Raw genomic sequence first — 12,398 nt, 5'->3', positions numbered from 1 at the left:
GTGCATAATATCATCCAAAGATTCAGAGAATCTGGAACAATCTCTGTGCGTAAGGGTCAAGGCCGGAAAACCATACTGGATGCTTGTGATCTTCGGGACCTTAGACGGCACTGCATCACATACAGGAATGCTACTGTAATGGAAATCACAACATGGGCTCAGGAATACTTCCAGAAAACATTGTCAGTGAACACAATCCACCGTGCCATTCGCCGTTGCCGGCTAAAACTCTATAGGTCAAAAAAGAAGCCTTATCTAAACATGATCCAGAAGCGCAGGCATTTTCTCTGGGCCAAGGCTCATTTAAAATGGACTGTGGCAAAGTGGAAAACTGTTCTGTGGTCAGACAAATTAAAATTTGAAGTTCTTTTTGGAAAACTGGGACGCCATGTCATCCAGACTAAAGAGGACAAGGACAACCCAAGTTGTTATCAGCGCTCAGTTCAGAAGCCTGCATCTCTGATGGTATGGGGTTGCATGAGTGCGTGTGGCATGGGCAGCTTACACATCTGGAAAGGCACCATCAATGCTGAAAGGTATATCCAAGTTCTAGAACAACATATGCTCCCATCCAGACGTCGTCTCTTTCAGGGAAGACCTTGCATTTTCCAACATGACAATGCCAGACCACATACTGCATCAATTACAACATCATGGCTGCGTAGAAGAAGGATCCGGGTACTGAAATTGCCAGCCTGCAGTCCAGATCTTTCACCCATAGAAAACATTTGGCGCATCATAAAGAGGAAGATGCGACAAAGAAGACCTAAGACAGTTGAGCAACTAGAAGCCTTTATTAGTCAAGAATGGGACAACATTCCTTTTCCTAAAATTGAGCAACAGCAACTTGTCTCCTCAGTCCCCAGACGTTTGCAGACTGTTATAAAAAGAAGAGGGGATGCCACACAGTGCTAAACATGGCCTTGTCCCAACTTTTTTTAGATGTGCTGATGCCATGAAATTTAAAATCAACTTATTTTTCCCTTAAAATGATACATTTTCTCAGTTTAAACATTTGATATGTCATCTATGTTGTATTCTGAATAAAATATTGAAATTTGAAACTTCCACATCATTGCATTCTGTTTTTATTCACAATTTGTACATTTAAAATCTATTAACTTTAAAATGAATAACACACTACAGTTGAAATTACAATCAAGTACTTTATGCTATATTTATTTGAAGTACAACAAAAGATAAATAAAACATAATATTTAAAATCTACTTTAAAGGAAAACTTTAAAGTGTAGTTGGATGCGATAAGAAATCTCTCTTTAAGAATTATTAAACATTTATCATTGGTACTTTACCGCCATTACTGATTCGAGTGTGCCATTCGCAGTGCTTCATAGGATGAGTAGTGAATTCTATCTGATGACTTTATAGCACAATTTACATGCTCTCTTTTTTCTTGTTCTATGAGGTTGTATTTTGATTCATCCTGGTAAGTTTCTTTAGTGAGCAATTCTTGAAATTTCTATGGATGGGAACGAAGGCCTCTGAGATGAGTGTGTGGTCACAGCTGCACTTTATTCCCTCATGCCTCTTTGTAGGAAGTTATTTTGTTGTGATCTTAAGCTTTAATCTTGTTACCTCCCAAAAATCAGAGTAAGACTTTGTTGGGATGCAGCAGAATCCCTTTACAGAGGCCTATATGTTCCCACTGCTGTGTTTCAGTGTGAGTGTGAGTTAAGACTGCAGAACCTTCGTAACAAGCAAGCCGACTCAAGTAGATAAATACAAACCCACCCTTAAAGCAATAGTTCACCACAAAACAAACATAATTTTCTTTCTTCTTTGGAATACCAAAGGTGATGTTTAGCAGAATGTTGCCCTTTCCATACAATCCAAGTAAATTCAGGTGCTTTTAAGCCTCACAAACAATGATCCACGAAAGTAGTCAATATGACTAAAATGTTATATTTGAGTCTGCTGAAGTAAGAACTATTTTGGAAGAACAGACTTTAGCTCTCACTTTTCAATTCTCACATCATAATTCCATCTAAAGATAATAAGACATATTTGATTTTTTGAGCCGACATTTATAACAGAAATCTTTAGTTAGTTTCTGAGTTTAAAGTTTGAGGCTCCACTACTCAACGCATTTGATTATTGCATTACAAAGTTCAATTGTTTCAGAATCCCTTTGCAAGACATTTTAAAGCATGCAGAAAATTTAAAGGGATAGTTTATCCCAAAATTCTGTCATCACCCTCTTGTTGTCCAAAGATTTAAGTTAAATCAAAAATAAATAAATAAATAAATAAAAGAATAGGGAACGCTAGTGTTAGAGGGTCTTTTTTACAACCCGATCTCATGAAAGTGCGTAAAAACGAAAACTTGTGGTATTGATACACAAAAATTGACTTTGGCGTGTCTATGCTACGAGATGGGTGGGATTAGGGTTGTGGTGTAGATGCGTATCATATGTACGCGAAAACTGCGTATCATATGCACGCCAACAAATTTTGTATCATATGCACGCGAAAACTGCATATTTTATACTGTATGCACGGCAAAAACGTGCATAGCATATAACTGCCAAAGTCCATTTTTGCGTATCAATACCACAAGTTTTTTTTTTTTTTTTTGCTGCAATATTTATTCGTATTTTCATGAGACCGGGCTCCATTTTTAATTAAAATAAACAAGTCAAAATAATAGGAAAAGAATAGAGAATGCTAATGTCCGAGGGTCATTTTTTTATAATAAATAAAAAGAAAACAAGTAGTTAGAATAAAAATAGAATAGAGAGTATTAGAGTTAATTAAATTACTCTTTAATTAAAAATTTAAATAAAAATATTTCAAATTAACAAATACTCTTTTTTTTAAGTATATGCTAATGTAACAACTTAAGAGTCATATGGTGTGTGATTCCCTTTTTGTTTTGTTTTTTGCAACAGTTTAAGTCAGGGAATGATGTTATTTTAAAATATTTTCAGTCATGAGATGTAATCTGATTATGTACTGATAAGAATATCTGCTGTATATTCAGTCATATATCATTGCATATTTAATCCCATTAATGAGATTGAGATCTAAAATGGAGAGAGATTTAATTACTTCAATTTCACTGTGTTCCTCACACAAAGCTATCATATGGCCTCAGAAGACTTGGAAATGAAAAGCACCACAGCGGTAGTCTGTTTAACGTACATTGCAAGTCAAATGATCTACTGCTGTGGTTCTTTTCATTTTGGAGCTTGTCAGCCCCTGGTTACCATTCACTTTAATTTTATGAAAAATATAAAGCAGTTTGAAAAATCAGCAAAACATCTCCACGTGGGAAAAAACAAAGCCACAGAGGTTATTGTCTTTAATGGGGAAATTAATAGAAAGCTTTCTGCTAATGTTTATAATCACATTTACAAGACGCACATCGTTTAGTTTGGTGGAATGGGATGTGTGAGAATATTAGCTGGTTTGTGCATCACCACACAACAACAAACTAAAATAAACAGAATTGAGGGTACAGTGAAAAAAAAAGAAAAAAAAAAACTATTTTGTTTTTCTGTCTAGGTGCCACATCCGCGTGATCGACACCTTCGGCACGGAGCCGGCATACAATAATGAGGAGTACGCCACACTGCATGGATACAGGACCAACTGGGGCTACTGGAACCTCAACTGCAAACAATATATGACCATGTTCCGTAAGTCTATGACTGCTTATTACTCTCTGGAGCTGCATCGTGACACTATCGTCTTGTTAGAGCTGCCTTACAGCAGAATTTGGCTGTGGCTCATTTTTGAAATTTTGGGAACTCTTTAGATTAGGGAACACATATTCACTATTAACTAAGAGTTTTCCCTCTATAAACTTCTAATTTGCTGTTTTTTGCTAGAAAGTAAGGTAGTTGTTAAGGTAGTTATGTTAAGGTATTGGATAGGGTTAAAGGGTCTCAACTCCGCTCTGAGCGGGACTCGAATGTGGGCCGCCAGCATGGGAGGTGGGCGCACTAATAAGGACACTAAAGAGCACAGCCTCTAGCATCAGTCGCTAGTGTGCCTCTTGAGAGGGGAGAGAGGTTTACCTGTGCATCTCTTACCGGCTGGCCTCCATTACACTTTATAAGTACTAATAAGCAGCCGATGTGCTAGTATTATGCATGCAAATAAACAACTAGTTAATAATAAATTTTGTTCCCTAATCTAAACTTTTTTTTTACATTCCTGTTTAATAGTGCAAATCTGGTTTAAAACAATCCCTGTTGTATAAAGGGCTATGAAAATAAAGGTTTGATTTGACTTATTCCGAATTTTGGAGTATCCAGGGATGGAATGGACAAGACATATTCTAAAACAAACTAGCTATCTGGTGGGGTTTTTTTAGCAAATCCCAATGGATTACACCACGTCTATGTGTTTTTACTAATTTAAAATGGTGTTTTGTTTGGAAATATGTCATATTATATAAGTTAGACACTGTAAAAAATAAATAAATAAATAAAAAAGTCAAAAATGCTCCTTGAAAGAAACAAATTCCATAGTAAAAAAAAAAAAAAAAAAGTTTTTATGTTTCCTTACTATTTAGGGTGAAAAACTGTAATAAATTTAATGGGACATTTTATGTAACTGAAGTAAAATACCATATTGACCCGAATATAAGACAATGTTTTTTTCTTGGAAATACATCTGAAAAAACAAGGTCGTCTTATATTCGGGGGCTAGATTTTGACATGTCAATAATACACCCACAACAATAGGTGGCGCCAAACACGCATAAAACGAGTGTGCAATGAAATATGTTATGTAATGTGTGTTGTAAAGATCGCCAGTGAAAACAAAAGAAAAAGAAAAGCTTACAGCGGCAAAAGTCGTGACTGTCATGTTAGCCTGATGGGAACAAATTTCCTCTGTAAGTGATTTTAAAACATAAGACAGTACCCAGATTTGAAGACTACAATAAGATTTCACTTCTACTATTAATACAATTTTGGTAGGCTACTATGAGATTGATAGCCTAAATATTATATAATTCAGATGGACTTCTGGATATTTTCATGGTATATCAAAAAGTGTACATTTTTAAATGTCATTGTTGGTACATTTTACCAGTATTTACCATACTTTCAAAACAAATATTAAAATAGGAAAAATATGCACTATGAAAATAATTTAAGGAAAAATGTGTTTACAGAGAACCCCCACACACACACTTATTGTGTTCATATTGTATTGCAAAACACTATTGCTGGTAAGGTTAGGGACAGGTTTGGTGGTATGGGTAGGTTTAAGGGTGGGTTCAGGTGTAAGGGATGGGTCAGCAGTGTAATTATAAATGTAATTACAGAAATTAATTACAGATGTAATTACATATTGATATGTTTAAAAATATAAGTACAAAACATGTATGTACACAATAAGTAATTGTTAGTTGCATATATAATAATTAATATAGTAAGTACATGATGTAACAAAGATTTAGTGATCCCAAAACTATTGCTACTAAATATAGTTTAGTCATCTATTCATTATTAGTAGCTTGTACTGTGGCTAACTTCTTTATGAAAGGGCTGATTATCTTGTAGCTTCTCAGCATTTAAATGCATAAATGCATTTATCAGGCTGCATTATAAAAGTCTTTTAGTAGTCATGGCACAGAAAAGGAGAACAGTGAGTACGTCTGGGTGAGTGTTTTGTGTTTGGGTAGCAGATGCTATAGGCGCAGAGCATCTGTAAGCAGGAGAAGAGCAGCAGATGTTGTCAGAGCTGGAGAGTGTTTGTGTCTGTGCAGCATATGCACAAATCTGCATCTCCAAACTCCAATGCACTGCTCCTCATTTCAGTATATTAAAGACCACACAAGGTTGGCCCAAATTCAGAATTTAACAATTTGTTCCCTTTCAGTTCATGAGTGTGAATTTAAATTGAATTGGCCGGATGCCCCACAGGATGACAAATTGGAGTTCGTATCGGAATGACAGAAATTCAACACATAACAAAGATTAATTTTCAGTAAATGATTATTTAGTGTAGAATACTAGAATATTTTTTTTTTCTCTTTCTCTCTCTCTCTCTCTCTCTCTCTCTCTAACAATTAGTGCAGTCAAACCGTTAGCAGCCATCAGAAATAATTTTCTTATACAAACCCACAACATTTCCTGTAAATTGTGTGTTTATGTGTATAAATGTTATATATTAATCAAAATTTAATTACTTTGAGAAATGAAACACTTCACCCATAGACAATGGATTGTATTAAATTTAATTAAAAACGAAATAAATAATAATTACAAAAATAATTATATATATATATATATATATATATATATATATATTACAATAAGTGTCAATAATATTCAAAATGGCTAAATATCTTAAAATGGTTATAGAAATAATCCATAGGTTGTGTGTATGTGTAATAAATACTGAATGAATGAATGAATGAATGAATGCACAAATTAATGAATGCACGAAAGCACGAGTGAGCGAACAAAGAAACAAACATTTTTTAGGTAAATGTTGTTGTTTATCAAAATGTTTTTAATTGCATTATATAAACTCATGTTTATGAACTGTTTAAAACAAGCATTTACTTGACACCATTTGCTTTTTCAATCCATGTTGTTGTTCTTCCTTTGCATAACATTTTAAAAGAAACAAAAAATAAAAATGTATAGATGTTATATATAATACTTGTTTCATTTTATTTTCATATTTAATCGTATGAATCACAATTCTTGTTTACTACCTTACATTCAGCAATCAAACTGAAACTATGTCTATTCATGAAATGATTATGTTTGCTGCTTCTCTTTGCAACATTCCAAATGAATGTAATGGTCTCATTGCGTCAAAGTACTGTATTTATGAAGTTAGAAATACACTTTTTTTTTTCCTCCGCAGCACACACTCCTGATAACTCTTTCATGGGTTTTGTGACCGAGGAACTAAACCAGACTGTACGATTCAACATAAAGAGGGACAAAGTCAACAACATGGCTGTGGTTTACGGCAAAGAGGCCAGTATGTGGAAGGTAAGAGCGCATACGTCCAATAACAGCCTGTCAAAGCAGTGCTTCTCCCAATGGTTAACAGAAACAGCAGAATTAGCAGAATTTTGACACTTTTCTACAGTATGTACCGCCAGCCTTGCTCAGCATTTGAAAACACTCTGGCATCGCTACTGTAGACTTGCTTTCAGTCTGTGTAACTGTCAGAACATACAGAGATTGATTGCCTGGCTCCTATCATGGCTTGTTGGGCACACTGATTGCGCTAAAGTGGCGTTTGGATGTGCTGACAGCAAATAACATCAGGCTGCTTTAACACGCTTCAAAGAAGGATGAAAGCAAACATTCTGCAGCATCGAGAGAGACAGGCTGTGAACATCGCCAGAGGAAACTGCGCCCACCCGTCCTCCGACAAAATAAATAAATAAATAAATAAACCTTGACAAGTAGCAGACTTTAATCAGAAAGTGTGTTCAAACCGCCAGGCGTTTGGGAGCAGAGATTGGTTTTGATGAGAGTAAAATGTACCTCGGGAGGCGCGAAAAGCTCAGAGTCTTTGAAGAATGAAGTCTCCACGTTTAACCTGAATGTTTTGAGTGCCATTTTAACGCTGTGTTCTTCAGCGCCGTGTTATTGTGTCTCTGTGCTGCTTGAGGTGTGCATTGTCGTGTATGTTTTGTTTGACAGGTTGCCATTTAAAAGCTATCTGCGCTATGGAGTCCCTAAACACTGACAGTTCCCTCTGGGCCAAATGGCAGCCCACTCGCTCTCATTGTGCATGTGTCACTCAGCCCAGCGCTACAACTGTACGCTTAGAGATTGGAAAGACAATCATCGCCCCTTTGTCCGCTGGTTTTCCCCCTTCTAATTTATTTTTTTGGTCTCTTGTCGCCCGTCTTGGCTCACTTACAGCTCCAAGTCAGAGCGTGACAATCATTTCATCAGTTTATGGGTGAGAAGGGTTCTCACGGTCATTGGAAAACCTGAAAGTACTTATTGCCTTATTGCCTGTCTGACTTATTACACTTGGCCTGGAAAAGTCTTGCAAATGAATAAAATCTTAAAGTACTGTAACTTACAGTAAATATACATTTTTAGTAGTTTATCTCTAAAATTTTATATATATATATATATATATATATATATATAAACAGACATGGAAAGTCATGGAAATTCATTGGTCAAAAGGCATAGATACCTTAAATATGTAGATGGCAATTAATGAATGCATTCTAAAAGAACCTATATAATAAAGCAGCAAATAATAAATAAAGAAATACACACATACATATATACATATTATTACATTTTGTCCCAATAAGTCAAAATTGTGAGGTGCAACTCACTGGTCCAGAATCCCTCTTGGTAAAAGTGTGGGTAGCATAACATAGCATAACTTGATTTTTTTAATACCTCTTGCACTAAAATAAGTCAGAAAGCAAGTCATGGGAATGCAACTATTTGCATTTCTTTGCAAAAGACTGCATCTATTTGTACAGTAAATAGAGTAATATATAAATAGTGTAATAGTATGAAATAAATTAATTTCTTTCTATTTTAATATATTATAACATATTTTAATATATTATTCCATTATTCAGTATTACGATTCTTTACAAATCTTTTCTTAATTTGATCAATGTTGAAAACATTTGTGTTGGATTTTAATATTTGAAATATTAACATTGTAAATATCTTTTCAGTCATCTTTGATCAATTTATTTTGTTAAACTTGTCACACAATTTCTGAAACCTGACACCAAATCTGCAAAACCACACACTAATTCTCAATTTTCAATTTCATAAAATACTTTTGCAAAACACAACACAATTCTCTATGTAACACACAAAAAATCTAACAGGAATTAATATTATGGCAAAGGTGTTTGCAAATGTTTGCTTTTGAGATGTGTTTGTGAATGCAGTGCTTCATTTTGCAAGTTGTGTGTAAAGTTTTGAAAAAAAAGAGGCAAAGTTTAGAAAATGTAGCAGTTAAAAAAATGTAATATATATATATATATATATATATATATATATATATATAAACAGACATGGAAAGTCATGGAAATTCATTGGTCAAAAGGCATAGATACCTTAAATATGTAGATGGCAATTAATGAATGCATTCTAAAAGAACCTATATAATAAAGCAGCAAATAATAAATAAAGAAATACACACATACATATATACATATTATTACATTTTGTCCCAATAAGTCAAAATTGTGAGGTGCAACTCACTGGTCCAGAATCCCTCTTGGTAAAAGTGTGGGTAGCATAACATAGCATAACTTGATTTTTTTTTTAATACCTCTTGCACTAAAATAAGTCAGAAAGCAAGTCATGGGAATGCAACTATTTGCATTTCTTTGCAAAAGACTGCATCTATTTGTACAGTAAATAGAGTAATATATAAATAGTGTAATAGTATGAAATAAATTAATTTCTTTCTATTTTAATATATTATAACATATTTTAATATATTATTCCATTATTCAGTATTACACGATTCTTTACAAATCTTTTCTTAATTTGATCAATGTTGAAAACATTTGTGTTGGATTTTAATATTTGAAATATTAACATTGTAAATATCTTTTCAGTCATCTTTGATCAATTTATTTTGTTAAACTTGTCACACAATTTCTGAAACCTGACACCAAATCTGCAAAACCACACACTAATTCTCAATTTTCAATTTCATAAAATACTTTTTGCAAAACACAACACAATTCTCTATGTAACACACAAAAAAATCTAACAGGAATTAATATTATGGCAAAGGTGTTTGCAAATGTTTGCTTTTGAGATGTGTTTGTGAATGCAGTGCTTCATTTTGCAAGTTGTGTGTAAAGTTTTGAAAAAAAAAGAGGCAAAGTTTAGAAAATGTAGCAGTTAAAAAAAATGTAATATATATATATATATATATATATATATACAAGATATTAAGATGTTACAATCAGCCAAAAGTTATGCATTTTAGCACTTAATTGTAGCACTTGAGGTTTTGTTTACCGTGTTGTTAAACAGCATATGTGTCAAGAAAGGGAGAGTGTCCTTTATTTGCCTATAAAAGAAAGTGAATCTCTTTTATTTTCTTCTGCTAAGGCTGGTAATCCTCATTCTGCCAAAAAGAGTCGGAAAAGCCCATCCCCAAGACTCTATTATATTCTGGGCTCAGATGCCTTCTTCAACACAAATCTATGGGATTTGTTCACCCAGTTTATCGAACACAAGCCGAAAATTGTCTGATCACTCAAATCATAGGATTTGGGGAATCGGCAGTGTGGCATGTGTTACACACTGAACTTTAATACTTAGGACTAGAGGTTTTGAATAACTTAGTAAGCACTAATGATGTTTTACAGCTCCATGTTAATAAATGGACAGATTGGGGAGCTAGTTTTACATTGCAGACTTTGTAGTACGCCTGCACAAGCAAATGCATGATTTTTAATCAAGATTCAATTTAGATTCTGAAAGCAGCACTGGAATGAATCATTTAAGTCAACGAGTTTCTTATAAATGAACTTGCTGACTCACAAATAAGCTTTAATTTGTTTAATTTAGATTGATCAATTGTTCCAGATTTCTATAATGATGTTTCATCCTCAGTGCTGTTTAACTAATGTTTGCATCCAGAGATCGATACAGAGATGTCATTAAGGTAGCACCGCTTTTCCGAAGACAGACAGAAATCTTTAATGCGAACCTTAACGAGGCCCTACATTGATTTTCTGAATGTCACTCCGTTGTTTGAAACAGCACGTCGTCTGTTACGCTTATTCTTCAATCGCACGTTCATTACCGCTAAGAGGAGAAGCAATTTTGCTTTACGCAAGAATGATTCGGTCATAAATGTCCAGAAGGTAAACTTTGAACTGTTGCAGTCACTTTGTTTTAAGAACTACAGTATGCTATTTGTTAAAGCATGCATGAGAAAGCAAAGAGAACAAGCAGTGTTTTTTTTTTTTTTTTTGCTGTGCAAGGAAAAGAGCCAAATGTGTTTTTATTCTCAAGAGGAGGCGCTTGCCTCCAAAACTCTTAATGGTGTGATATAAGAAATTAGGTGTAACACTTGCCTGAGGAGATGTATGAATTATTAAAGGAGTAATGATTTAAATAAGTAAATAATTCATACCACTCTTTTACTGCACATCTTGTAGAACTTTCATTATTTTCCCGAGAACATGGTGTATGATGAGGTGAAAATAGAAACATCAAAAATAGCTATGTCAAACTTATGGGCAAGGGTCAGATTGGAAAAACGCCACCTTATTAATTTATACTATAATTTACTTATTTTGTTCACCTGAAACCTTTAGATTATATATATCTACAGAAGCCCTAATCCGCTAAATGAATGAATGAATAAATAAATAAATAAATAAATAAATAAATAAATAAAACTACTACTAATTTATTATTATTATTAAAAAATAAAATAAAAATCCCACTTAGCGGTTCAGTGCTTCCAGATATACTATACCTGTACCTATGAAATTGATAGCTGGCCAATATAAATTAAACGGCAACATTCTTGAGAAAAGAAATACTGCATACTACTAACTTGATTCTTAATAAGCAGCCAGAGAAGGGAAAAAAAAAACCTTGCCCATGGCTCATTTTGATTACATGTTTCTCAGTCAAACTCTGACAGCATCCAATCTGTATTAATGTATGAAATGTAATAATCTCTGTGTGGAGAAGATTGTGAAATTGACTTTAGTCATGAGTAATTAAAGATGTGAGCTATAAGATGTATTACTTTCAATATATCTTGCCAGCATAATAAATGAATGCTGATGTGTTTTGGCATTTTTACTTTTAATATTTTTCTTTGAATCATCTTGTGAGCCAGAATGGACTCTTTTACATGAATAAAACTAGTATTTGTGATCAATGGTCTTCCTGGTTAGGATGTCATTGGAATTCAGTGTGTAAATACTCTGCAAGTCACTACCATTTATATATATATTTATTTTTTTTTTTTTTTTTATTATAAATTGTGCAGCTACTGTGGTCAAATATGCACAGAAACAATGCAAAAACGCACATGCATATGCACACACAAAGACAGGGAAATTAAGTGTTGTGCTCTGCTGAGCTCTTTATTGAACGACAACAGGAGTGAATTATTGCTGCGGGGGTTCTGGCTACATCAGATCAGACTCTTTGTTTTTGTCAAAGGTAAAAGCATTAAACACTTTTCCTGAAATACTAATGGAAAACTGTAGCGGTTCTGCTGTTGCATTGTAATTGGACGCAGCGGTGAGTGAGTTTCACAGCTCTCATCTGTATAGCCTTTGCTTTTGTGTATGTGCTGTCCATGGTGCTGATCTCGAGTCAGACACAAAACTATCCACTTGTGTACTTCTGTTTAAAAACAACTAAAATGCATGCCAGACAACATAATTAATTTAGCCGGTTGAGAAAA

The 12,398-nt window shown here is 34.0% G+C and overlaps 1 protein-coding gene across 3 annotated transcripts in view; it reads left to right on the top strand.

Annotated features, from left to right (window-relative positions):
• The window catches only part of LOC131533819 (alpha-1,6-mannosylglycoprotein 6-beta-N-acetylglucosaminyltransferase B-like), a 108,061-nt gene that overhangs the window by 83,995 nt on the left and 11,668 nt on the right, over positions 1–12,398 (top strand). For all 3 annotated transcript variants that reach the window (XM_058766274.1, XM_058766267.1, XM_058766265.1), the window contains 2 exons: positions 3,525–3,658; positions 6,855–6,985. In XM_058766274.1, the coding sequence (XP_058622257.1) occupies positions 3,525–3,658; positions 6,855–6,985 (265 nt within the window). The remainder of the gene's footprint in view (positions 1–3,524; positions 3,659–6,854; positions 6,986–12,398) is intronic.

This window comes from Onychostoma macrolepis, chromosome 03 (assembly GCF_012432095.1).
Source record: "Onychostoma macrolepis isolate SWU-2019 chromosome 03, ASM1243209v1, whole genome shotgun sequence".
Classification (NCBI taxonomy): Eukaryota; Metazoa; Chordata; class Actinopteri; order Cypriniformes; family Cyprinidae; genus Onychostoma; species Onychostoma macrolepis.
This window is presented reverse-complemented; position numbering and strand designations above follow the sequence as displayed.